We start from the raw sequence: 27,164 nt of genomic DNA, 5'->3' as shown, positions 1-27,164 counted from the left end.
AATGGATCTCCTGTGTTGCTCCATTGCCTTGTGGATCAGAGCTACATGTCGAAGGCTCAGGGTGTGGTCCCCTAAGAAAACCACCTGCTTCGGTTTGGGCACCTGGGCAGTACCACATCCCTCACACATATCAAATGAGATTTGTGTGGCGCATATGTATTTGGTGCTTCCTTGTACCAATATCTATGTGTTAAAATAAATAATAAATAAAAACAACCTGACACAAATGTTTGCTGGTCCAAGTTACGGTATCACGTCAGTACAACCAGATAAATGAATAATTAAATACAGAAATCGAAATAATGAACAGTAGAAATGATAATAACCGCCTCTGCAACTCTTCTACGGTTATTTCCGGTCATAAGGCCAGGTAAAAGGTAAGGATGTTCTATGCTTCTCCACAAGGGTTACACCAGGGGTAAGTAAGAAAGAAATGATAATTTAAATAATCATTTAAATTCATTTGTGTCGGTTGTTGGAATCTTCTCAATGATGTTTAGGACTGCGCAACAACGTGTAGTGATGAATGAATTTAGCTTGAAAATACAGGGGACTCTATTTGATTAGTTCAGCCATACAATTTACTGCCACCGTGTTTAGGTTTACCCCATACAAACAACCTACAGAGACAGTTAAGCATTTGATATGTTCAATACTGTCACTTATGACTCTACGGGTGCAAAAAAGAAATAATTTTTTCGCTATCGTTTATTACATTTTCAGAAATATAGGAAAGTATTTCTATTGTTCATTATGCATGGCATGGCAAACCCCTATAGTCGCGTTCTCGATGCTGATTGGCTCATGTCTCTTGAGTAAAATTTTACCGATCATGTTTACCTCAACGACTGATTATCCATTTGAACTACAAATTATAATTGACGAAATGGTGAAACGCTAATGATAGTTTTTTCGTCCCCTCAATTTCGTAAAACACCCCCCACCGCGAGAAAACAGAGAGAATAGGACATCTCTGACAGTGGTTGTATACGCGTGGCTTGAAAACTTAACGAAGATATTTTTGAAAACAGCGAACCTCTCTAATGGAATGTAACAATTTCTGAAAAACATTCACTAGAGCTACATAAAATCTTTTCCATCATTTTCAAACTGCCTTGATTAACTAAACAAAACAAAAAAAAACAATGTTTTACTCACTTGTGCACTGGCAATAATTTTGCCCCAAATAAATACCAAATATGGTTTCACTTCTGAAACTGGTGAATGAAATAAACGAACAATGTAAGGAAATATTCCAACTGTTAAACAATGCGCTACTGCCCATGGTCCTAAGTCAAGAAATTCACTGAGTAATTGCATTGCACGTATTCGATGACTTTGACTTAGTAAAATCTATAAACAAAAATAACGGAAATAAAAACATATTTGATGAATAAGAGAAAAACATAAGCTAGGAATAATACATTGACACTTGGACGATAGAATTTAAACAGCAACAAAACTCAATAATCAAACAATGTAAATATATGAGAGAAACTGATCACGACTTGAATAGATCAGTGGCAGTGACGATGTGACGACAGAGACCAAGTAAAACTAGACATACACTTTGCTGACATGTGTGTCGTCAACTGACAAATAAACCTAGGTCCACGAAGGTTTCCAGATGATTACTTTCGATTGATAGGAAAAAACTAAGTGTAAACTAGGTAAAAACTATTTTGTTCGAACAATCATCGTAATCTATAGATGATTACTCTTGATGATGTGGTAAATTTTAATTGGGACAAGGTGTGAGACATTGAACACAGATTTCAGATTTTTTGGGACTCGGTAGTTAAGTGTGTTTGCATCTCAGCTATGGTATTGACGCTAAGATTTGAACTCACTGTTCAATGCGTTATTGAAAAAGTTAATAAACCCATGTGGCAACGGGAATGAAGCTACTTGTAAGGCCTAGTAATTATTTATTCACGGTTATTAAGGAGGGTAATTTGAAACCAACGGTTTAAATGATAATCGAGAGAGGGTTTGAGGCGAATGATACTAGGTTTCAGTCTTGGTATGAATACCAATATTACAGTCCTTGTGCACATTCAACTAGCGAAATAACATCCTTGAATTTCAACGGCAGTCGACACCCAACTAAGATTGTACTTTTTTGTAACTCGTATAGCGAAAGTTCGTAAACTTTTCATAAACGCGCCTGAACAGGTTGTGCGATTAATAGACATGATAATGTTTTAAAACGTACAAAAACAGATAACTTGTTGAAATACCTAGATGGCAGGAATAAGGAACCCAGATATTAGAAAATCCGCATCGATTAAGGCTAAATGAATCATAGTTCCCGCTGTCACGGGTAAATCACTGCACATCCAAGTACAGTAAATAATAAACATATGCGTAATCAATAAATGAATGATTCTATATTCAATATTCACTCCCTTTACGCGGAGTTGGGAAATACCAACCTCAAACCAATGGGGTATATGGGTCGCAGAAACCTATGGGAATGAAATAGCATACGAATCTATCTTGGTCATTATATACGATGAGACTGCATCACCTGATGTTGCTTGCGATGCATTGTGAATTAGACTTTTAGATCAAAAGCTCGGGAACTGGTCACAAAAAACCACCTGTATCAATTTGGACCTTTAAATGCTATCCAGACCAGTCCCCAAATATGACGACGAGGATTATCCCTGAAGAGAGTAGATATCTATGACAGAGGAAGCTTGATATAGTTGACTTGAAAAAACAATTATCTAAAAACTATTATTCTATAATCACATGTGTAAGAATTTACAGCTTCAATTGGTAATTAACTAACGTAAACACACCCTTAAAATTATCAAGACATTATTAATAACGATTCAACTCATTCGCCGAGCACAACAGGCATTCATACATTCAACTTTCAGCAACTCATTGACAAGGAATTAATGATACTAGCGCCGGCCACGGTTCAAACAAAACGTTTGTTTATCAACAAGCTGTTATCGAGTACTTTTTATGATGCGCAAGTGGTTGGAAAGATATTTCTCTATGAGATACTTAGAAGTGTGATCACAAATGTCAAAAAACAACTGATTAGGACTGGTCGAGAACTGGCTTTTTGGAGACAGTTTTCGATATGTTAACGCACAATACTCACAAGGTTATAGCGATAAAAATCAGTAGGGCAAAGGGAGGTGTGCTATTTTTTATTCGATCTTTTTACCAACACTTTTTTCCGTTACAGGGAAGCAACATCGCTCAACATGATGATGGTTGTTTGAATGAAGCACCTAAATATAGTCAGACCTCAGTACAGTCAGTAGCACAACTTCACTCTATGGCGTTAAGTTGGTGCTTATAATTATACAGTTCTAGAAGTTGATAATTGAAAGCCAAATTTACGTTAAATACACAGAATCACGTAAAAATCCCTCTAAAATATCAATCAAATCAGATGTAAACTCTTGATAGACCGTTTACAAATGTACACACTAGTAAGGGTCAATAAAGCCAGAACAACAATCGTAGCAAAATAGACAGAACTGTCTAAAAAAATACAACATAATTGTTTTCATCTCTCACTAACCTGTAATAAAATTGGTAATTGCGTAGCTACAGGACGTCGTTCATCAGCCGTTTGTAACCAGATTTTGAATGCAGTCATTTGACTAGTGAAAAATGACGATGGACCACTTCCACCTATCACTGATCCAGAAAAAACTGTAGCAGTCGTGGTGGTAGCAGTAGTGGCAGCTGTAGTAGAAGCCGTCGACACCGTGGGACTGACGAATTGATTAGTCATTGACTGTTGACAATGAGACAATTGTGGTAACGTAGATGATGTATTCATTCGTTGGTTAGATGACGGTGGTGGTAATAATAACGTGTCGGAATAATAATTCAACTGAGATTTATTTGGATCCGGGTAATGTTCATTTTGATAATTAACATTATTTGGTAGAATAACTCTATTGTTACAATGATCATTTGCATTTGGTAATTTTGTACAAGTTCTAGAGTCAAAATACTGTTTGATATGTTTGATCTGTGCGGATGAAACTGTAGTTGTTGTTATTGGTCCTCCTAGTTGTTGGCTTACTGTCGCTGATTTATTGCTGGAGTGATTGCTAATAACTCGATGCCGACAGGCTCCAGTCACTTTCTGAATATCACCACTATTTGGTAACAGGTACAACTTTTCATAACCATGTGGATACTGTGTGTGAATCGGTGGTTGACGAGGTTTCATTGGAGTGGAAATACGTGAGTTTCCAGAATTTTTAGAATTTTCAGCCTGAATTTCAAAAAAAATGCATACGAAAGGGAAGGATTGAGAGTTTTCGTCAGAAAACATCGATCGAGACATTGCAACAAGTTAGAAAGAAATAGAGTTGGACAGACAGCAGATCTATGACGACGGGGACAATAAAAGGTTTAGAATTATAGATCTATTAGTAGATCTATTTCCCGCCTTCCTTTTCAGCAATAATCCATAGAACGTAAACTGATCAGCAACCAACTTCGACACATATTTCACAAAGTTGCAATGATGAGACATATTCAGTGGAGTTCAGCCACGTGGATGTGAGGTAATTATCCACCAATAACACGAAAAGATGACTACAATATTGCGAAACGACTGCAGTTACATACTTAAACTATGTGATGCTAGATAAATGGTCAAAAAGTTGAATGGTTAACGCAAGACCTGAAAGGTTCTGAGTTTAATCCCGAGTAGGTTAACGGATGCTCACTGTTGAACAGCCCCATGATGTGATGAAATTTCTGTATATCACTTCTTGATCGTCAATAGCTAAGGTCAATCCGGAATATATACCATTAAATTTAACAGTGGTAATATTTTCATTGTACTTTACAAAGAATAAAGAATATCAATAAAACAAATACACCGGTACGGCTGAGAGTGGGAAGAGTCCGTTGATGGATATGGCCGACACATCTATGGGAGTTAGGAAACATTCATTGCAAACCAGTGGTTTACATGAGTTACAGGATCCTGAGGGAACAAACAGAGTATGGACCTCATGTTTGTTACTTGTTACCATGGAATGTCCGGCGCTTTAACCGGGTTGATGGACACGGATTCTCTACCTGGGGGAGTTGGAAAACCCTCATTCCAAACCGATGGTGCACATGGGCTCCAGTATCCTAAAGGAACAAATGGAGTGTGAACCAATCGTTGGTCACCGGCTACCATAGGACTGCATCTCCTTACGTTGCTCCACTGTCTTGTGGATCAGAGCTTGATGTCGAAGGCTCCGGATGTGGCCCCCTAAGAAAACCACCTGCTTCAGTTTGGGCACCTGGGCAGTACCACAGCCCTCACACATCAAATGAGATTTGTGTGGCGCATATGTCTTTGGTGCCTCCTTGTGCCAATATCTATGTATTAAAGTAAATAAATAATAATAATAAAAGCTACCGTGGAAACACATCCCCTAAATTCGCTCCACTACCTTGTGGATCACACCTCTAGGTAAAGGCTCGAGGAGTTGCCCCCTAGGAAAACCAGCTGCTCCGATTTTGGTACCTAGGCAGTATTCCAGCCTTTACACACATTTAATGATTTATTGTGTGACCTATACATATTTTAGTGGCTCTATGTATCAATGTTCACGTGTTTAGATAAATACAAATCAAAACAAAATGAACTTACTTGTTTCATTGATGATAGGTCATTGTTTAATTTACATTTTATTGCAGAAACTACTACACTATTCTCTATATCTTGTTGTTTTAGTTCATTATTTTGTACATGAACATGTGATTGTTTCTGTGTTTGATTATTAGTTTCACTTAGTACTATACCTTTACAAGTCATATTCATCAATTTAGTAGATTCTGTTAATTTGATTAATGTCGCCTTTTCAGTAGTTACAGTACCATCATGATTATTATTTTTCAAGTTTAATGGTGTTTGTTGATGTTCTACTACTACTCCTGGTGGTAAGTGTTGACATCGATTAGTAGTATTATTCTCATCATATGTGTTCATGTTTACTTGTTCATGTGTTAATTTCGAATGAGGTTGTTGATGTTGTTGTTGACGTGTAATTTGTGGTTGTGAATCATGCTGATCATTACAATTTGTATGTGTATATAAATCAGAACAGGATATACTATGAGAAAGTTGTTTATCATGCTTTTTATTCATCAATTTACTATTACCAATACCACTACAAAGGTTAGTTCTATTGTCAACAATTCCTGTTGAACCGATGATATTTGGAACATTTAAAGTAGTTTTATTACATTTGTATTGTTCCGCCCTATTATCTTCTTCCTCTTCGTCACCACCACCATCATCGTCCTCTTCATCATCATCATCATCGTCTTCCTCGTCAACATCAATGTCATCATCATCGTCGTCGTCATCTGTTTCAGAATTGTCTGTCGAATCATCGTCATCACCAACATCATCATCATCATCGTTACCATTATTCTCATGACAGATTTTTTCTTGACTGGTTTCATTATTCTAGTTTATAGAAAGAATCAAATAATTAAGTGAGGAATTCAAATGAAAATGACTTTGATTTAAAAATCTAATGTTTGAATATGAGTATTAAGATCTCTAAAATGAGGATTACCAGTGATACTCTGAATGGATAGGACAAGAAAGAAGTTCGAAAAAAATAGACAATAGATGATCTTTGAGCTATATCGCAAATTTATAGAAGTTGACACTATGAAATTGGACAAAGATTCAGTAATCCTAATGGTGAAGCGTTTACCATGAAATCTAAAGGTTCTAAGTTTGATCAGAGCTATGGTTGTGAGTGTGCACTGGTGAGTAGTTCCATACTGGTACTAAACAGTTATCTACGCCTTCATCGTCTTTAATGGTATCGCAAAACAGATCAATCTGTGACAGATACATCCTATAAATTATGTATTTTAAACGATTATATCCAATCAGATAAGAAGCTCTGAATGACTAAAGTTTCGCAATATCACAATGATTTCTTCAACAAATCGATTCTCTATCACTCAGTATTAATTCCAGAGGCAGTATAATTATCGATTCACTTTCAATCAACTAACATAGCAAATACATACATAATCCCGAATCATTAATACGAAATCAGTGTTGATGATTAGAAAGAATTCAATTGACACGAATTATCAATATGAATAACTTTGAAATGTGGCTTAGTGGTTAAATAGTTCAGCTCTAAACCACTAAGTCATAAGTAAGAGTCTCACTCGATATAATTTCGTTTGAACGGCTGAATACATGCATAGAGTATGGCTCGAAGTTAAGCATAGAAATTTATACCTGATAAAAAAAACTAACAAAGCTTTTTTAAAGATGGACTCATGCATTCACACACACGTACAAATGCACAAAAAATACCTGGTTATCATCGTGTTCAAAATATTTAACCTTATCGTTCCGGCTAGATGAATCTTTTTGACGATGATCGTGATGAGTATTTGATGTGTTCTGCTGTTGTTGTTGTTGTTGTTGTTGTTGTTGTTGTTGTTGTTGTTGTTGTTGAAAAGGATGAAAACCGCTCGGTATCGTTGTCTTCGAGATTTGGTTATCCGCTTGTTCAACTGACTTTTCTGTTTCATTTGTTATGGTATGGTGAACAATTGATGCAGAATCGTTATTGTTCATAGCAATAGTAGTAGTAGTGAGAAATTTCGGTTCATTATCATTATTATCATCATTGGTAAAGTGGGATTCGTCATTAGTATTTTGATTAGTAAACTTAGTAATTTCTAAGTGATTCATCTGCTTCACTTTATGAAGAGTTGATTTTATATCAATCGAATCCTTATTACTATCATTAGTATCATTACTGATAAATTCAACAGTAGTATTGGTAGTAGGAGGATGATTATTTTGTTCTGAATCAATCAACATGGCTGTTAGCGGTTGCGACTGAAGCTTATCAGCATTACTATTATTATTATTATTATTATTATTATTATTATTATTAAATCCTGGAGGTGGGGCAACTAAATCCGAGCTCAATAGATTGAATACCTTTGATTTTGATACTAACTCAGAAGTTCGACTAGATGTATTAAAAGTGGCAGTAGTCACAGTATTAGTAGTAATAGTAGTAACAGTAACTGGATAATGTTGAGTTTGAAGACACTCCTATAAATAAAATATGATGCATATAATTTATTAAAGAAGATGCATTCAATTGATGAGATCAAAACAAAAAATAAATACACACTGAAAATCTAAAATATGAAATATTTCATTCCTATAGCATATCTTATTAATATTGCATATACTTAATAATAGGAGCAATAACAAAGGGTCAGTCAGTCAGTCAGTCAGTCAGTAACAACGTAGAACTTCGTACGTACGTACATCAGTTCGAGTTGCCACACCACATTAACACAGAGATGCAGTTGTCGATTCAAATTCCATAGTGGTAGAGGTAATAAGAGTATAAGCAGTAATCGGGAAGATTAGGGTTTGGAGATGTTATTCAAGGAGTATAATACAGTGAAATAAATTTGGAAAGAGAAAAAAGAAAGGGACATGAAGAATTCAGAAGCTTAGAATTCGGGAGAACACAAAGAGTGGATGCACCTGTGTCATTCCAAAAGATTTTGAACCATGTCATTTAAGGTCTCTAACCATCGGTTGCTATCATCCCGTGGTCCCCAACCAGGTAGTCTACACCTAAAAACATGGCTCAGTCCACTTGTCAGTGACTTCATGGACTTGTGCCATGTTTTGGTCTGGCCGCCCCCAGGCTTTCTTCAAACCTACTCCTATACCATTGAGCATCGCACGTCGAGGCAGTCGGTCGTTGGGCATACGTAACACGTGTCTCAGCCATCTCAACTGATGAAGTTTCACTACTTCATCAATTGATTTGCCATCCTTACCTAGTACCCGTTTCCTAACAACTGCATTACTTACTCGATGGTCCCATGATATACGAGCAATGTTTCGAAGACACCTATGATCAAATACTAGTAGCCTACGGATATCCTCTACTCTTACCGGCCATGTTTCACTGCTATAAAATAGGACGGAACGAACTGTTGCGCAGTAAACCCGTCCTTTGGTTGATAGACGGATATCTCGCCTACGCCATAAATGACGCAAGTTGGCAAAAGCTAGTCGAGCCTTCTGTATCCGTGCTGAGATTTCGTTACACACCAGACCACAAGGGCTGATGAGACTTACAAGATAAGTGAAGCGGTCGACACACTCAACTACTTCACTCCCTATCACTAGTTCGGGTGTCGATGTAACCCAATCCTGAAGCAACATTTTGCATTTCGAGGGAGAGAATCGCATCCCGAACATGCTTGCATTGTTGCTTAGAGTGGTCAGATAACTCTGCATTTTGTCAGCGTCTTCACCAAATAAAACTATGTCATCTGCATATTCTAAGTCAACAAGTGAACCTCCCGGTAGAAGTTCAACCCCTGGAAATTTAGATGAGGAGAGTGTTATCTCTAAAAGTACGTCGACCACAAGGTTGAACAAGAATGGGGAGAGTGGACAGCCCTGACGAACACCACTTGAGGTAATCAATTCTGATGACAGTTCGCCATAAGCTCTCACTCGACCAGTTGTGTTCGAGTAGAGAGCCTGTAAATGGTTAATGTACTTCTTTGGTACTCCTTTCAGTGACAAACATGCCATAGAACCTTAAGATCAACAGAGTCGAATGCTGCTTTAAGGTCGAGAAATACTACCATTGTGGGGCGTCTGAACGTGTGTGTGTTCTAGAACCTGACATAGTGTGAATATCTGATCTATACAATCACGTCCAGGTCGAAAACCAGACTGATTTTCTCTAGTCTGTTCTTCACAAGCTTTGGTTATGCGACGAAGAATTATTGAACCTAATATTTTAGACACTATATTTGTCAAACTGATTCCTCTGTGATTCTCACAAGAGGACTTTTGTCCTTTCTTATAGACTGGCACAATCAGTGATTGAGACCAGTCAGATGGGATTACGTTCAGTTCCCAAATTCTACCTATGACCTCGGTTAATCTCATTGCTAATACTGGACCACCATCCTTAAAAATCTCAGGAGTAAACCTGTCAGGGCCTGCTGCTCTCCCTCGTTTCAGATTTCCTATGGCTTTTTCAACTTCGTAAAGGGACGGAGGACCTACATTAACTTGCCATTCAGGTTGACTAACAAAGGGGGGCAGAGAACATTAATAGAGAACACAACCCTTGTTTATAGGTAGCACACACTAGTACACAACACCCTACCATTTTACAGATTAAGCAGCCCGAAAGTCAAATGAACATTATCGAAGCATCCGACCTCACAATAAGTTGTAAGGTGAAAAATTCCAATAAATCTATGAGTACACAATGCTTTCTCCAATAAATACGCGAACTGATATACTAAGGTTTTTGGTTGTGGATATAAATGAGTAAATAAATAACCGCATTGTACCTTCACTCACCCTGGGCAGTGAGCAGAGAGAAGTAGTCGAGAAGTTCGTGTATCTGGGTAGCTTCATAAGTTCTGATGGTGGCGTAAGTGATGAGATCGATTCACGTATAATGAAAGCCATAGCGGTTTATGCCAATCTGGGCCATCTTTGGCGCCTTCGTGATGTTAGTCTGACTGTAAAAGGTCAGATCTACAACGCGTCGGTGAGAGCAGTTCTGCTCTATGCTTGTGAAATATGGCCTCTCTGAGTTCAGGATGCTAGACGACTCTCTGTGTTTCATCATCGTTGTCTCCGAAGGATTGCTCACATCCAGTGGCAACACCATGTTAGTAATGCACAAGTTCGGTATCGTGTGTTCGGGCACAGAGACGATCATCCAATTCGTGTCACCATCTTGAAACATCGACTTCGGTGGCTTGAACATGTTCTCCGAATGTCGTCCCAGAGAATTCCACGTCGTGCATTGTTTGCCGGCGCTGGGACTGGCTGGAGAAAGCGGAGAGGTGGTCAGTGTATGACGTGGTTTCGTGGTATGAAAGAAAACTGTACATGACTGGCTTCTGTCCGACCTTCATGACTCCGTGGTTTGGGTCCTAGAGATGGTGTAAGACAGTGGCTCGAGACTTTATCAGATATGGCTCAGAATAGAAGCCAGTGGCGATCCTGCTGTAACTTTATTTTGCTTGTCGGGAGAACCTCGAAATATCCCTCGTCAAAGTCTCTAGAGGCCCAGAAACGTCGGGAAATGTTTTATTCAATCAGAGTTGAATAGAGTCTTCAGAGAAATATTTGGAAAATGCAGAATCACGTGTTTCAGCTTTTATTAAATACTTACTTACGCTGCTACTATATTGGGTATGGTTCCAGAAATTTCCAGAAGCCTAGTATAATGCATAACTCTAGGAATGTTCTCGTTTTTTTTTCTGTACATAAACAAACTTTGAAATAAAGCATTCGCTCACAATTCATATTTTTCTCCATTGTTCCACTTAACAGGTAGATGTAGTCGGGCTTATAGGAACCAACATTCTACGCGTGTCAGTAGCACGACTTATCACTACTCATCAACAAACTTAACCCACCTAAGATTATATTTTGTTCTCAAAATGTAAAACATCCTTAACACAAGGACAGGAATAGCATAACGCAGAGATAAACAAATGCAAGACAACAAGGAGTCTGATTTTTGAAGACTTTCAGAGATATTTTGAACAATGAAAACGGAGATAGGACAACAGAGGTGAAATTATACTTATAATGATAAAACAAACTAATGTTAGCCTAAATTATGTATTTATTAGACAAATTACCAGTTCAAAATAAAATTGGCACTTTATGAAAATAAATACTTACAGGAGGCAATCCATACTGTAGTACATTAGCTGTAGAACGATCATTATTGTCACACTGAAGACAATCATGATTCAGTTGAGATTTCTTCTCATGAGTATCAATCAATTGGTTGGTTGGATGATTTCTCAAATGATCAGCTTTACCAACTGCTCTTGATTTTGTAACAGCTGTCGTTGTTGTTGTAGACACGAAAGTCGACGACACAGTCACATTGGACACCGTACTTGATGTCATGGTTGACGCAACATCACAACTCGTAATCAAGTCAGGATTAGTTGGATTCGTCAATGGTTGCTGTGAAATAGCGATATTATTGCCATCGTTATTATTATCACTATGTGACTTATTTGGTGGATATACGCAAACTGAAGGAACAGTTGATTTGACTGGTTTCAATGGTAATAACCCTGAGTGGATTCCTTGTGGAATTTCCTGTCGTTGATACTGTTGTTGTAATAGGTGAGTTTGTTGTTGTGTAGAAAAATGACGAGCACGATTTGTACACACATCCAATGGAATATTGCCAGTTGGACAAGGTGGCCCTGGTATACGATTATTATTACCATTATTATTATTATTATTATTATTATTATTATTATTATTATTACCATTGTTATTATTATTAGTAGTAGTGGTAGTAATTTTGTTTGAATTTGGATAATTGTTGTTGACTGTTTTCATTAATAGTCCACCATTATTATTATTGACAACCGTATTTGAGTTGGGAATTATTATTGGCAATAATTTCTCAGTGTATAGGCTACCACCTTCAATGATTTTTAACATTTTTGGTAGATAATGTATCACACGATCTACAGTATGATCCCATGCATCCCTTTTTTATTTCGGATACAAATAGAATAACACGCAGACACATGTACAGAAAGAAAGGGGGGAATAAATACAGTACAAAACAAAGATCGAGTTAACAACACATGGATACACAAAGAAAAACGAAAGATTAAATACAGTAGAAACGAAAAATTGTACCTCTCAGATTTAAACTAATGAATAAGGAAAAAGTGTAGTTTAGTCATCACTGACTAGTACTTCTTATTCAGTATAGTTTTCTCATCATAGAGGTAGGTAAAATTAAAACGGGAAATAAATAAAATGGAGCCAATCGATAAGAGGCTTTCTTTGACACAGAAATCTCGTCCCAATTAGTACTACTCGTTAGTAATACATGTCATCCTCAGAACGATATTCAAACTTTACATTAACGAGTATCTACTAATCCAAAATATTTAAATTATGACTATCCCACGAAGGCAGGATCATTATCCACTAAGAATCAAGATGTGAGTCACTAGCACGAACCTATGGACTACTAATAACGGCCGCCTTCAATCCCCTAACCATCCGCATAGAAAGCATCAGATTATAGAATCAATTAGGCTGACGACCGCATCTCAACTTCATAAAAATAATTTTAGCTGGGTTGAATGCCAACTCTCAGGTACTATCGTATTATATTTGCTGTTACGCTAGAAGACCTAGGTTCCAATCCCTAGGAAGAGATAGTGAATTGAGATGTTAGGAATCTTTTCGCAAGAAACCGAAGCCACGATCATAATGTTCAGTGATGAGAATATTATCTTCATACTAATATTGATTTGAATTTTAACGATCCATCTTGTTTTAAACTTCAATCAATTCAAGATTATTTCACAACGGTCATTTACCAGTAATGTGGAAACTGCTTAATTTAACACGCTTAATACGGCTGAACTTCAGTAATCATGATGTCTTACTACAACATTTTCGAATTTTCAAAGACTAGTTTGATTTTCACCAAAAGACCTGAAAATAAAAAACGATTTTAAATGGCTAAACACGTAACGAAAAACAAATCTAACTATACCACTCACTAGTAGTATATTTTTAAGGTTTTAATAGGGGAGTGAATGAAGGTCTAGTTGCTCATTAATAATTGTGTTGTATAATGCAAATAATTCACTGGGAGCGGATAATTGATACCATTTAACCACCATTAAATAATAACCGGTTAATCAAACTCCCGACAACCATCAGTATTTAGATCTCATTCAGCACAAAAAGGATCCAAATTTATTCAACTGACAACACAGTTCTATTCATAGTGTTAAATATGATTAAAGAAAAGAAAATAACAACAACTAATACTAGCACTGTTATCAATACTTACCACATACTATGCTGATAAGTTGGTAATAACAGAGGAGCTGACACTGGATGACATCCATAATATTTCATAATACGTTCAGCCAATAAGAAATTTCTAAATAAACTAGCAATTAATAAATCTTGACGAAATAATTTTTGAAATATATCCAATGGAAAACTACACCATGCTATTGTATCAGTTACTGCAGTGAATATCCAATTAATTTCACCAAGTAATGACATACGATTTGAATGAGAGCCAGGTATACGATCTAATAAAGCTTCGTCTAGGTAGCCTGTATACAATTATTGGTGATAACGTGATCGAAAAGTTACGAGGAAAAAAACATTAAGGCTAAAAGAATTTATGATTTAAAATAACCAAATAATTTGATTAATCATAGTCAATAAGTTAGTTGACCCGAGATAAAGAAAACCATACCCTTTTTGCGGATCGCAGTCTCGCCGGTCATAAGCCCCCAAATACCCTGGTACCGTTGAGGGTGAAGAGATCCCGCCCACCTCTCGAAATGCTCTCATATGGCCACGCGTATACAGCCACTGTCAGGGAGGTCCTACTCACTGCCTTCTCGAGGCAGAATTGTGGTTCACGAAATTGACAGGACGAAAAGCGAATATCTCATGCGTTTATCGGGTTGGTGGACACCTAGAGGAGTAAGAAAACCCTGTTTCCAAACCAATGATGCACATGAGCTCCAGGATCCTGAGAGAATAAATGGCGTATGAACCTATTGTCGGTGACCGGCTACCATGGGATTGCATCTCCTAACGTTGCTCCATCGCTTTATGGATCACACCATTAGGTCGAAGGCTCCGAGCGTGGCTCCCTAAGAAAACCACCTGCTTCAGTTTGGGCACCCGGGCAGTATCACAGCCCTCACACATATCAATGATAACTACTACTGGACCGATTGTTGTTGTGTGGTGCATATATATTTGGTGCCCCCTTGTACCAATATTTATGTGTTCAAATAAATAAATAGGTAAGACCTTTAAAAATGTACCGGAGTTATTACATTCACAACCTATTCTATGTATAGTTGTCCTCTAGGCACTGTTATCATGTTCCTAAGTTTAAATGACCACCCTTAACCTAGTATTCTCTTTAGGCCACAGTATAGATTATTGGAAAGTAACAACGTCCCTCATATCGCTAACAGCCACCAAGATCATCTCGTTTGTAATCAAAGCTTCATCTTCATTATCATTGACTGATGTAAAATTTGGTAAAAATCTATGCCATTTGTTAACTCCATAACTAACAGGACAATCGTTTGTATTCATAATCATCGTCTACCCCGATACGGTAATGTTGGCTGAGATGGGAATGCGTTGGAAAAAGGTTAAAGAAATTAAACCAACACACGACATAATTTCATGAAACCACTGGCTATTGGTTTATGTTGGAAGATGTAGACCAATTGGTTGATATCCGCGATATAAATACCATATTATTAGTTCGAGATGTTAAGTGAGATGGTTCATAATGGATCACAAATGGGACAGATGCACTCATTATCTTACTCAAGGTCACGAGTTCTAATATTCTTTCGTTTATGACTTTCATCATTTTTTCGACCTACAATATCAAGTTTAAATCTTCCCCACTACTATGGCGGCTAAATTATTTCGATTCTTTTGTTATTCATCTACCGAAATTCATCTCATGATAATGTAGCATGAAAACTTAGCCTAATGCATATATCTGCCACTCTCTAACTTGATCGCGACTGACTGAGCATCAATGTGTGTACTTCCAACCAAGTTGGTTCACATACCTCAATGTGGTTCAGATCAACAATCACAACAACTTCACGTCTTGATCTGGAACACACAGTAGCTTTTTCTTAATCTACTTTTACACTAATAGAAAACCCATTTGAAATAACGTGTTCACGTTAATTCCATTTGTCTAACATCAATACCCACCTCTTAAGAAAAAGAAAAAGAGAATAAGATTTACCGGGAAAATATTCTTGATGACGTAACCAGTGCCAACGAAGTGCCATACGGATTGGTGTAGTTAAGCAAGCAGTAAATAAATCTGCTGGAAGATTTGGATTCTGTGGTAAATCTTCATCTTTACTACATGCAGCCAACATAAATGTATTTTCCATACTGACAACATGAGCAGTGGAGGATGATGGTAATGTGGCCTAAAGATATAAATAAGTTAGAATGGGTGTTTGTGGAGATTGTGATAATTTTTTCGAATCTTTTAATAGTTAAATTCATGAGTCGATTTCAGCTAGACCACCACCTTCTAAAACCTGGAATCATTGTACGGTCGTTTCGTCCTAGTATGGGACTTCTCAGCAGTGCGCATCCAAGATCGCGCATGAGGGACCCCAACCCAGGAACTTCGAGTCCCGCATGGTAGATCTTGGATGCGCACTGCTGAGAAGTCTCATGCTAGAACGAAACGACCGTACAGTGCTTCCAGGTTTTAGAAGGTGGTGGTCTGGCTGAAATCGACTAATGAATTCAATATAAATAATATATTAATGAAGAAGAAAAAAAGTGGAAAAAAGAAAAGTCAATCTAAGCTGACAGAGTATACACAACATTAACTTAATATTAAGAATGGGTAAGATAATAAGGGAAATAATAAAACATGGAAAACTATTTTATAAAATAGACGAACAGTGGCTAGTATTGTAGATCAGTATGGGTGTTTCATTCTATTTTCGGTTCATCACTTTTAGATGTACCTGGATTCCAGTCTTGATATTCACGTTGGAACTTGAATTCAGTTTCTTTCGTTAAAGACGGCAACGTGTTATCCACGAACCAAGTGCATCTAGACAGCAAATCAAAATGAATTTCGCTTTCAGAGTGGGCACAACCAAGAAGTGTCAGCCACACATATACGTTTAACTGTAATACAATTTATCTCGTCCATGCATAACACAAAATGACTGATTCTGTGTACTTTTACATTAACTTTTACGCATAATCATGATTAACTGAGCAGTTAGTAGACCTTCATAGTCTGTTAAATAGCCACGTAAATGCATCTGTACTTGATAATAGAGTTACAATGATATTTCAATTATCTAAAAATATTCATGTAGTAGGCCCCCAAATGACCTGATACGGCTGAAAGTGGGAAGAGTCCGTTCTCCCTCTTCTTTACAAATCCTCTCATATAGCCACACCTAGATACTATCAGCAAACGCTTACTAATTGTTTATCTTCTAGCGACAGGTTTGTTCTTTGTGAAATTGACAGGACGAAAACCGAATATTCGATGTGGACTTAAACCAGATTCATGGATACGAACGATCCATTTAGGGGAATCCGAAAACATTCATTTCAAATCAGTGGTCCATATGTGTTACATGGAACAAATCGAGTATGGACCTATTGTTGGTCACTTGCTACCATAAGAACACTTATCTTAACGTTGCTCCACTGAATTATGGATTAGACCTCTACGTCAAACAACTCAAGGAATAGCCCCCTAAGAAAACCAGTTGCTTTAGTTTGAGCACCTAGCCAGCATCTAAACCTGTATACAAATATAATGATTGTGTGGTGTATACATAGTTTAGTGGCTCTTGGTATCAATGTTTAAGTGTTTAGATAAATAAAATAATGTGGTACATGCTTGATAACCATCTGCTAAATTGGAGACATTGAATACTGTAATCGACATTCATGTAAATATTTTGATTTATAACTAGATATCCTCGAAATAAGATAAACATCTCTGGCTACAGCACTGAATAATAACGTGACTTTATATCATTGATGAACCGTTAAGCATCGAGTTGCCACACCACATTAGCACAGAGATGCAGTTGTCGATTCAAATCCTGTGGTGGTAAAGGCGGTAAGAGTATAAGCAGTAATCGGAAAGATTAGGGTTTGAAGATGTTATTCAAGGAGTATAATACAGTGAAATAAATTTGGAAAGAAAATAAGGGACATGAAGAATTCAGGAGATTATAAGTTTGGAGAACACAAAGAATGGATGCACCTGCGCCACTGCAAACGATTTTGAACCATGTCATTCAGGGTCTCTAATCATCGGTTGCTATCGTCTCGCGGATCCCAATCAAGCAGTCTAGACCTACCAACATGGCTCAGTCCACTTGTCAGTAACTTCATAAATTTGTGCCATGTTATGGTCTGGCCGCCCCTAGCTTTCTTCAAACCTACTCCTATACCATTGAACATCGCACGTCGAGGCAGTCGGTGGTTGGACATACGTATATATATATATGATTCTGTTGTAACTGATTGACTGACAGTTTACCAAATTTACTTTTAAACACTAAAACGTTCGTTAAATATTACTTGATTATGAATATTTGGAAAATTTGATCCAGAATATGTTTGATGATTGCATTGAAATGTTTCTGATTGATCAGTTTTACCATCACATTCCATTTGTCTTTGTTCAACTACAGCTGCCTAAAATCAAATTTTCATTTAATATATTTATTATTAAAACAAAACAAAAAAAGATTGTATTTAATTCAATCAGATGCAAATCATTATTGCAAGTTGGAGAAGATAGTGAACTAATACATACATATTTCATAATAATCCAACTGGAGATGATGAATTTTCACAATCTTACTAATCTATTTGCTATATAGAATTAAAACTCTATGCATCTATGCTAAATATAGTCGATAGATGAATTACTTACTTATTGACACCTGCTACCCCTCGTGGAGGAACATAAGCTGCCCACCAGCATTCTCCATCTACTCCTGTCCTAGGCAATTTTTTCCAGTTGGTATACATACTTGTGACGTCTGCCTTTAATTCCCGGTGCAGTGTGTTCTGTGATTTTTTTCTTTTCCGTTTCCATTCAGGATTTCTAATTTCCTCTTCAGATGGAAGCTGGTCTGTTCTCTCCCACAGTAGTCTGTTGTTGATGATTTCCGATCAACGGAAATTGAGTATCTTATGTAGACAATTGTTTGTAAATACTTGTACATTTTTGATAATGGTTGCAGTACTTCCCAAGTTTCAGCTCCGTACAATAGAACTGTCTTGACTTTCTTATTGAAGATTATGACTGATGTGAGCTTACAGCTGTTTTGAGTTCCATATGTTCCGCAACTGTAGGAAAGATATACTTGCTTTAATAATCATTGCCTTCACATCTGTATCGGATCCTCCTTGTTTATCCATTGTGCTGACCCGGTACGCGAAAGTTTCCATCTCTTTCAGAGCTTCTCCCTCACCTGTGACAGGGTTGGTGTTCTTCATGTTATATTTCAGGATCTTGCTTTTTCCCTTGTGTATGTCGAGGACTATTGATGCAGAAACTGCCGCTACACTGGCTGTCTTCACCTGAATTTGTTTGTGTGTATGGGGTGGAAGAGCTAGGTCATCTGCAAAGTCTAAATCGTCTAGTTGCATGCACGCTGTCCATTGTATTCCGTGGCTCCCATCAGATTTGAAGGTTGTAGTAATCCAGTCAACCACCAGAAGAAATAGAATGGGGCGAGAGTAGGTAACCTTGTCTGACACCGGTCCTCACTTGGAATGCATCTGTCAGCTATCCTTCATGAACAACTCTGCACAGTAGTCCGTTGTATGAATTCTGTATGACGTTGACGATTTCCTTAGGAACACCATAGTCCTGAACAAGGTTCCGTAATGTTCTCCTATCTACACTGTGAAAAATGAGAGACTCAGTTTGATTGATTATTGGCTTCCTAACACTAATAGTTTCCGGGAAACCTGAGATATATTTGTCAATCAACTACAGGACAAACATTTCAGAGTATTTTCAATGGTTAAGATCATGAGTCAGTTGAAGCTAGACCACTATGGAAAACCTGGAAGTACTGGACGGCCGTTTCGTCCTATTGTGGGACTCCTCAGCAGTGCGCATCCACGACCTCGCCCCCTGCGAGATTCGAACCCAGGACCTACAGGTTTCGCGCCCGAGCACTTAACCACTAAAGCACTGAGCCGGCATCCAACGGTGTTAATGTCTAACTTCAACTAATCCACGAAATTGAGCGACACATTCACCATTGTCTTCAGTGAGTTACTACCTCACAACAGAGTATGCATTAATACATGGAAGGTTAGATGAAATTTCTGTTTAGTGATAAACCAAATAATTCCAAAGAAATCACAAACTGTTTCAGGATGACATTGTAAATATGAAACAAAAGTATGAGAGGAATACTATGAACAAGTAGATTATTCATTTACTCAAAATCTGGATCACTTTAACATGAGTTATATACATTTATTATTGAACCTTTAGCATAAACATATGCACATATTCTCATTTTACATAATTAGCCATTTACAAACTGCATGATTCTAATTGATTCGCAATCAGATGATCATGACACTTAGTATACAATATATATATTACAACTAATATCTAAAATTTCACTATCATGCATTTGTAGTTTGAAAAAGGTATCGAATCCACATTATGTTTAGTTAATTGTGTCTATTAAGAATTAGTCAACAACAATGAACTTTGATGTGAAATGATCAATCATATGATTAAAGGTCAATCTAACAACAGTATTAACAAAATTTACAAAGACAATCAATCCAATATAACATGATTAGATTGAGTGGATTTGATAGGGGTGAAATAATTCTGTAAAGATCACTTCGATCAGATGAAACTATTATCCAATAGCGACAATGAAAGATTCGCCATAAATTATTCGGATTAAAGTCAATCAGTTATAAACATTATGAATCTGGTACACAGATGTATCGGTTTGCGTTGTCCTACTGTGGTGTGATACCGACAGATATAAGTAGTATGTATCATCAATCGAAAGTGAAATGTCTGAAGGCAGAAGGTTAAGAGGACCAAAGAAAAGAGAATGAGAACAGAGAATGACTGGTGTGGGAACGAAAGAACAATCAAGGTGTGAGACAATTGATTGACATTTTGGAAATGAACTATTTATTGTATAGTTCTCAGATTTCACTAAGATGTTCCGTAATTTTGTATTCAAATACATTTGATTGCCCCCATTAGTGTTCACGTTCACTACACTACCACATCAGCACAGCTAAAATAGTGAAATAACAGCATCAGTGGTAGTGTGGTGTGCGCTACTTATATGGACAGATATAAATAGTATATGTAGTAAGAACTGACATGTTTATCAGCAGGAGATTGAAATAAAAAGAGGAAGGAGAACAAAGAGAGGATTGAAATGATGAAGATTTGTAGCTCAAGCAGAATAGGTGTAGCACACAAACCAACAAATTCACTTCAATCAATCCTATGCAAACCAAAGAACGAAATGATAAAAGAATAAAAACCGAACATCATCTATAAAATAAATTGTTCCAAATGCGAAAAACATTACATCGGAGAAAGTGGGCGCCCTCTTCACCTTCACCTGCACGAACATCAATTAGCGGTCAAACTCCATGACGTATCCTCGCATATATCAATGCATGTGAACAACTGTGAACACATATTCGACTGAAAAAATGTTAAGATACTGGATAGAGGGAATCCTAAAACACTAAATTTTTTAGAAGCTTGGCACCCAGGTAAAACAGCAATCAATAAACATATTGAAATCGATCCAGTCTATCAACCACTCAAACTCATGAATTTAACTATTAAAATTACTACAATCTCCACAAACCCCCACTCTGATAAAAACAAAGGACCAAGAATTAAATCAATGGGAGATATAGTCAAAACAGAGAAGTAAACAATAGCCAGTCAAGATCGAGGTCTTTAGGACAAGCTGAGTCATATGTGGAGAAATTCGAACACTGCACTTCTGCCTGAAGTTTTTGATGATGATGTTGTTCAGAAGAACAGTGAAAGCTCCACGACCAAACCATTCAGCTCCGAGAACAAAACTACACGAAGAGGATTGAAAGGGGTGGAGTGTGCAAGTGATTAGGCACTGATAACATGATTTAAGAAGAAAAAAGGAATCCACAAAATGAATTGTCTACTTTTAAAATAAACTTTCAAACTCAAGGATAAACAAAGATTGAAACCATCTGGGATACTTAGATTGATTCTGAGGCATATCAAATAGTGCCTACAACCACCGGTCGTGGTTATCGCGCGAACTCTTAAAAGGCAGTCTAGCCCCAAAAACACGGTCCACTTCAATAGTCAATGTTGTCATAGATTGATGCTGAGTCTTGCTTTGGTTAGCCCATAGCTTTCTTCCAACCTACTTCCATGTCGACAAACATTCCGTGTCGAAGTAGGCGATGAATCGGCATAAGTAACGCATGTCCCAACTACTTCTGGATTAAATTATGCAACATTAAATGAAGTCACGAGAATTACGAATTTTTCAAAAATCTTCATTGAGATCAATAACATAGTAGGTTCAATAGTCGACAATTCAAAATGTGATTCATTTTACCAGAGACTAGTGATTCGAATGTTTCAACTATCAAGAAATTGTCAACGTTTAAATTTGAATCTTAACGTCATCTGCATGGATTTCAGCAGTATATTTTCACCTTAAAAAATTAATTGAAATCAGAACTTCATTACATCAGTATGAAATATGCTAATGGGTTTATAAATACAAAACAACTCATTTTCTAATATATTAATGTAGGTCAATTTTATGAACTATACTTCAAAAGTGAATTTAGCAGTAGTTATTTACATAGTATTGTTACTTTGTCAAATTAATCAGTAGTCAATCATGAATGAATGAAAATCAATACATCTGTCGTACACAGAACAATAAATATGATAGATATAGATGTTTTGCACTATAACATAATATATTAGATAATATTTCATTCTATGACCTTGTATTATTGCAATTAAAGAAACATACCTAGGTGAGATTCAAGTGTAATTCAGTAGCTAACTGTAGATTTATGCTTTATAATTTATGTGAGGGATAGGATAAAACTCGAACGCCGAAAACCAAACAAATGTTTTTCTCAGAGGATCCTCATAAGCACAAGCTCTGAACTTAAGGTATATATATATATATATATATACCCTGAGCCGGATAATTAAAAAATATATAGCTAAAAAGACTGAATATGCATAGACTTGTATTATAAGGAAATTATCTAAAAACATGTTATATTCTGATAAGAAGAATGAATGGTAACTTTTGAGATCCATTTATGGACCAATACTATGCATATAATTGTTAAATAATTAAACTATTCATATTTATGTCCCTCTTATTATGAGGTTCATTTTGACCTATGAACTATTATTGTACGATTTATCATTCTTGAGTTATGTCCAGTCTATCAATTACTACCTCCCATATTCACAGCCACATTTGGCTAAATCTTGTACAAATGTTGTTTCCTATTTTACGGTACGATGTGGTCTGTCTGATTGGTATAAAAACACAGTATGTTTGAAATAAATGATTCATATTGCAGAGGTTGAGATTGGTGTTCTGGACGTAACTCGTTGAGCTAAGCAGGAAGTAGGACCAATAAGGACTCTAGACTGCTCGTACGAGTTTACGTGTCATAGATCCGATTGATAATTCACTGCTCTCTAATTGGCGGTATCGTTACGTTATACATTAACAGGGCACACAAGCTACAAGTCATGACAAAACATTTGATCATTTTTCCTTCTTTTCAGTATATTACTCACTTCAGCTTTTCGACGTTCACAGAAAACTTCATACATATGTATTATTCTCCCAGCATTTTGACAATCTAATACATAAACGGTTGGAGCACCTAACCATCTTTGTAGATCATATAATGATAACGGTATATATTTAGTAAATTTCTACAAAATAAAAACAATTTTGAACAAGATAATGAAAGTTAATTAATAATAAGCATATATCAAAATAAATACTATTGAATATTTTCAGAAAGATTAAATCTATTATTTGATGCAAATTATTTACTCAATACTCAGTGTGATTTATTCAGCTTAAAGATACATTTTGCTGTCCGTAGATAAATCATACTTTATCCGACCTACTAACCTGAATTGGATGAAATCGGATTCAAACTGAAGACTTATTTGTTTAGAATTCGAATGATTTCATTATTAACTCATTAGTTTTTAAGAGTCAAAAGAGATTGTGTTATAGGATACACATACCTGAGATTAGTACAATAAGGTAAAACGAAGTTGATCTTTCAAAAAATCATACATGATTATATGAAAAAAATGTTTTGTAATTATGTGGAATGATTCCCCAGTATAATAATAGTAAGAACAAGAATAATAATAACTACAATTAAATGAATTTAGACACAAAATACAACTTATCGCCATCAAAAACAAGTATCGTAGTTATGTTTAATTGCCAAAATATCTAATTGTTACTAAAAACGTGAATACTAAGTGCTCATTATTATTATTTGATTGGTAAATAAGAGATGATAGACGAGAACAAGAGCATCAGTCAGCCAAAACCAATGTAGAGATTGGCATACGTGTGTATTTATCTAAGTTCCTATAAGCACATTAGCACGACGAGATTAAATTAACAAGATCAATAACAAATAAAATAATGGCATGTAAAGGTTTGTATGAAGGATTACTGGAACTCAAGGTCTAGAAGAACACAAAGAGTGAATATATCAGCGAGGTAGTGGTCGACAGACCTAGAAAAGTTCAGGCCTACAAAACTCACACCTGACTAACCGAGGTATCACAGACTTAAAATTAAGGTTTACACATTTAAAACTACTCACAAAGTCAACAAATATTAGTAGCCCAGAACCACCAGACGTGTGGCTTAAGTTTGAATACATAAACAAGTTTTTTCGTTATTATATTGAAAAATGACAATCCTGGACGACTAACATATAGATAGTCGAGGTTAAAATTAAACTTACCAAGTAATCCATAACAATAGTCTAAAGTACGACACAAAGCATAAAAATGTCCAAGGAACAAATTTAAAGATCCCTTTATACTTACCGTGTTAAAAACCCATATTTCTCCATTCTCGGTGGGTCTAGGGACACCATGTCCATTGTAATGAAATAGAATTCTATCATCTTTTGCGTTGCGTCTTAAACTAAGGCACAATTTTTTCACATCATCTAAAGTTGGATCAAGGCACTGTTTATATCTGGCACGAGGCTGCCATCGTTCGTATTGGGCCTGAAAAATTAAAGTAGAGAACATTCAATTAACTAAAGAGATAGTAAGTACTACTACTAAAACTAATAAAACAGGAAGGCTAACAATGATTTGAACTACATTAAATTTTTTAGGTATCATTACCAAGGTTTGATTTGATAATTTCGAATAAATTGAGCATTGGGTTGATTGTACATTAAATTTTATAATACTTATTCAAAGAAAATGACTTCTGAAATGTTTCTACGTGAATTTTCATTCCATGGACATACAATGTCGTTCTTTAATTCTATTGACATCTCAACTAAGGTGGATAAAAATTACACGAGCGCAATATGAGGACTACAACAAAGCCGTCAGTAATAATAACTAGGAAATGGCCATTGGGTACATGCACAATTACGATCATTCTAACCAGATATCTGCATGCTGCTAATGAGTTTGTTCACAAAGGTGGACAAATATGTCTGATATCCAGACAACTTTGACCTAGGTGGTAAAACCTGTTTGTTAGTGTAAAAGATATCTGGATACGAAGTTACGAAGAGTAAATGAACAAAAATAAAGAATTTAGTAGAATGGTGTTCCATTTTGAAGTTAAACATTTTTGATAGCAGAACAGATGGCGAGACTAAAACAATGAACGCAATTAAACTATAATGATTGATTTGGTGTATTGACATATAGGGTTTATAATCACTAATCTGTAAAATCCCAAAGATCATAACAATTGAATCCAATACTATTTCAAAAAGTTCAGATTATTAGGAAGAATTAAAACCTGGTATAATGATTAAATGTGTCGCGACCATGTGAAACAAGCGATAAAACGAAAAACAGACGTGGTATTACTTATTTATTTGAACAAAAATATTGGTACAAAGTGGCATCAAATACATATGCGCCACACAAGTCACTTGATTTGTGTGCGGGCTGGGATATTGCCCGTATGCTGAGACTGAAGTAGGTGGTTTTCTTAGGGGACCACGTCCGGAAACTTTGACGTAAAGGTTTGATCCACAAGACAGTAGGGCCACGTCAAGATACAATCCCACACACAGGTAAAAGACGAATCGAGATTAAAACATGTGACCAAATAACTGAAAATCAGATACACTAGCTACTAATCAACAACTTAATTTAGTGAGCTAGAAAAACTGATCAATAAAGATAATCTGAACTAGACGAAAAGTGTTCTGCTTCTGAATTATCCACGTAAACGTTTTAAGCCAGATGGCTGATTAGTGAGCGATTAATTATTGCTTTCCAAGCGATCGATCACATGAATTTTTAGGGTACATGTCAACTAAAACGCTTAAAAATTAAAACGTTCTACGATGCGAAAGCGACCAAAACGTGGAAAGTATCATTGCGTGTCAGGAAATCCATAAATATCAATCAAAATAAATAATATTAAAGCAAGACATTCACAACTTATTGGAAAAAAATGGGAAAACTTAGTTACCTGAAGATTTTTTCCGATATTGCCTAGAGCGTGTAGACTGTTAGCATCGGTTGGGTCGACCCATGCTTCCACTCTTGAGAAAGGTGGAATTTTTTGTACATCCGGAGGATCAATATCAATATTTAGGCAAATAACCAGAGCAACTGTTAGGGTTTTGATCTATTGAATGCGAACATTTATGGAAAGACTACCTTTTCCTTGTGATATTTTTCCTGGTACAACACTTGCCCCTCAATCGCTTCTGTCAAGTGCCGTGAAGTGAAAGCAACAACTGTGTCTTGTATAAGATCATTTTCTGTATCCGAGTCAAGAAACATCTCAGGGTTTAACATTCTTCACACTGAGTCTATGTGACACGACGGTTTATAAGTCCTGCGAAACTTCTTACTTATATCCTTAACGTATCCAAAAAGGTTCAAGACGTTCTTTTTGACTAGCTTTCGAATAACTGACTACGCACGGCGAACCCGTTGGTAATCACAATAGTTCATGTCGACCTTGAAACCGCAGAAATTTGACTGCGAGCCTGTGAAGGCTGAAATGTACTTTGTACAATTTATTATCCAATCTACACAAGTTTCGGAAGGGAAGTGCCGATTCCTGTTGTCATATGTGATGTCAAATCTGTCAATTACTGCACACAAATGCGCGATTTTCAAAAAGAGCAGTGATTTTTGTACTTGTCATTATCCTTGCTATGTGTATTTGTTGCACCAAAAAGCATTCCTGGTCTACTTTAGCTAAAA

At 36.4% G+C, this 27,164-nt stretch overlaps 1 protein-coding gene across 1 annotated transcript in view; it reads right to left on the bottom strand.

Moving 5' to 3' along the window:
• MS3_00009360 (uncharacterized protein) overlaps positions 1 to 26,949 on the bottom strand; it is a 46,886-nt gene extending 19,937 nt beyond the window's left edge. Inside the window, exons 1-13 of the mRNA XM_051217724.1 lie at positions 26,807 to 26,949; positions 26,610 to 26,764; positions 26,419 to 26,577; positions 24,789 to 24,974; positions 23,496 to 23,636; positions 18,215 to 18,331; positions 15,876 to 16,068; positions 13,914 to 14,187; positions 11,747 to 12,581; positions 7,343 to 8,098; positions 5,642 to 6,463; positions 3,551 to 4,258; positions 1,159 to 1,353 (exon numbers count right to left, since the gene is read on the bottom strand). Of these exons, the coding sequence (XP_051065160.1) occupies positions 1,159 to 1,353; positions 3,551 to 4,258; positions 5,642 to 6,463; positions 7,343 to 8,098; positions 11,747 to 12,581; positions 13,914 to 14,187; positions 15,876 to 16,068; positions 18,215 to 18,331; positions 23,496 to 23,636; positions 24,789 to 24,974; positions 26,419 to 26,577; positions 26,610 to 26,750 (4,527 nt within the window). The 5' untranslated portion in view covers positions 26,751 to 26,764; positions 26,807 to 26,949. The remainder of the gene's footprint in view (positions 1 to 1,158; positions 1,354 to 3,550; positions 4,259 to 5,641; positions 6,464 to 7,342; positions 8,099 to 11,746; positions 12,582 to 13,913; positions 14,188 to 15,875; positions 16,069 to 18,214; positions 18,332 to 23,495; positions 23,637 to 24,788; positions 24,975 to 26,418; positions 26,578 to 26,609; positions 26,765 to 26,806) is intronic.
• Between the last annotated feature and the right edge of the window lie 215 nt (positions 26,950 to 27,164).

Source organism: Schistosoma haematobium, chromosome 5, assembly GCF_000699445.3.
Source record: "Schistosoma haematobium chromosome 5, whole genome shotgun sequence".
Lineage (NCBI taxonomy): Eukaryota > Metazoa > Platyhelminthes > Trematoda > Strigeidida > Schistosomatidae > Schistosoma > Schistosoma haematobium.
Note: the sequence above shows the minus strand (reverse complement) of the source record. Positions and strands in the feature narration are given on the sequence as shown.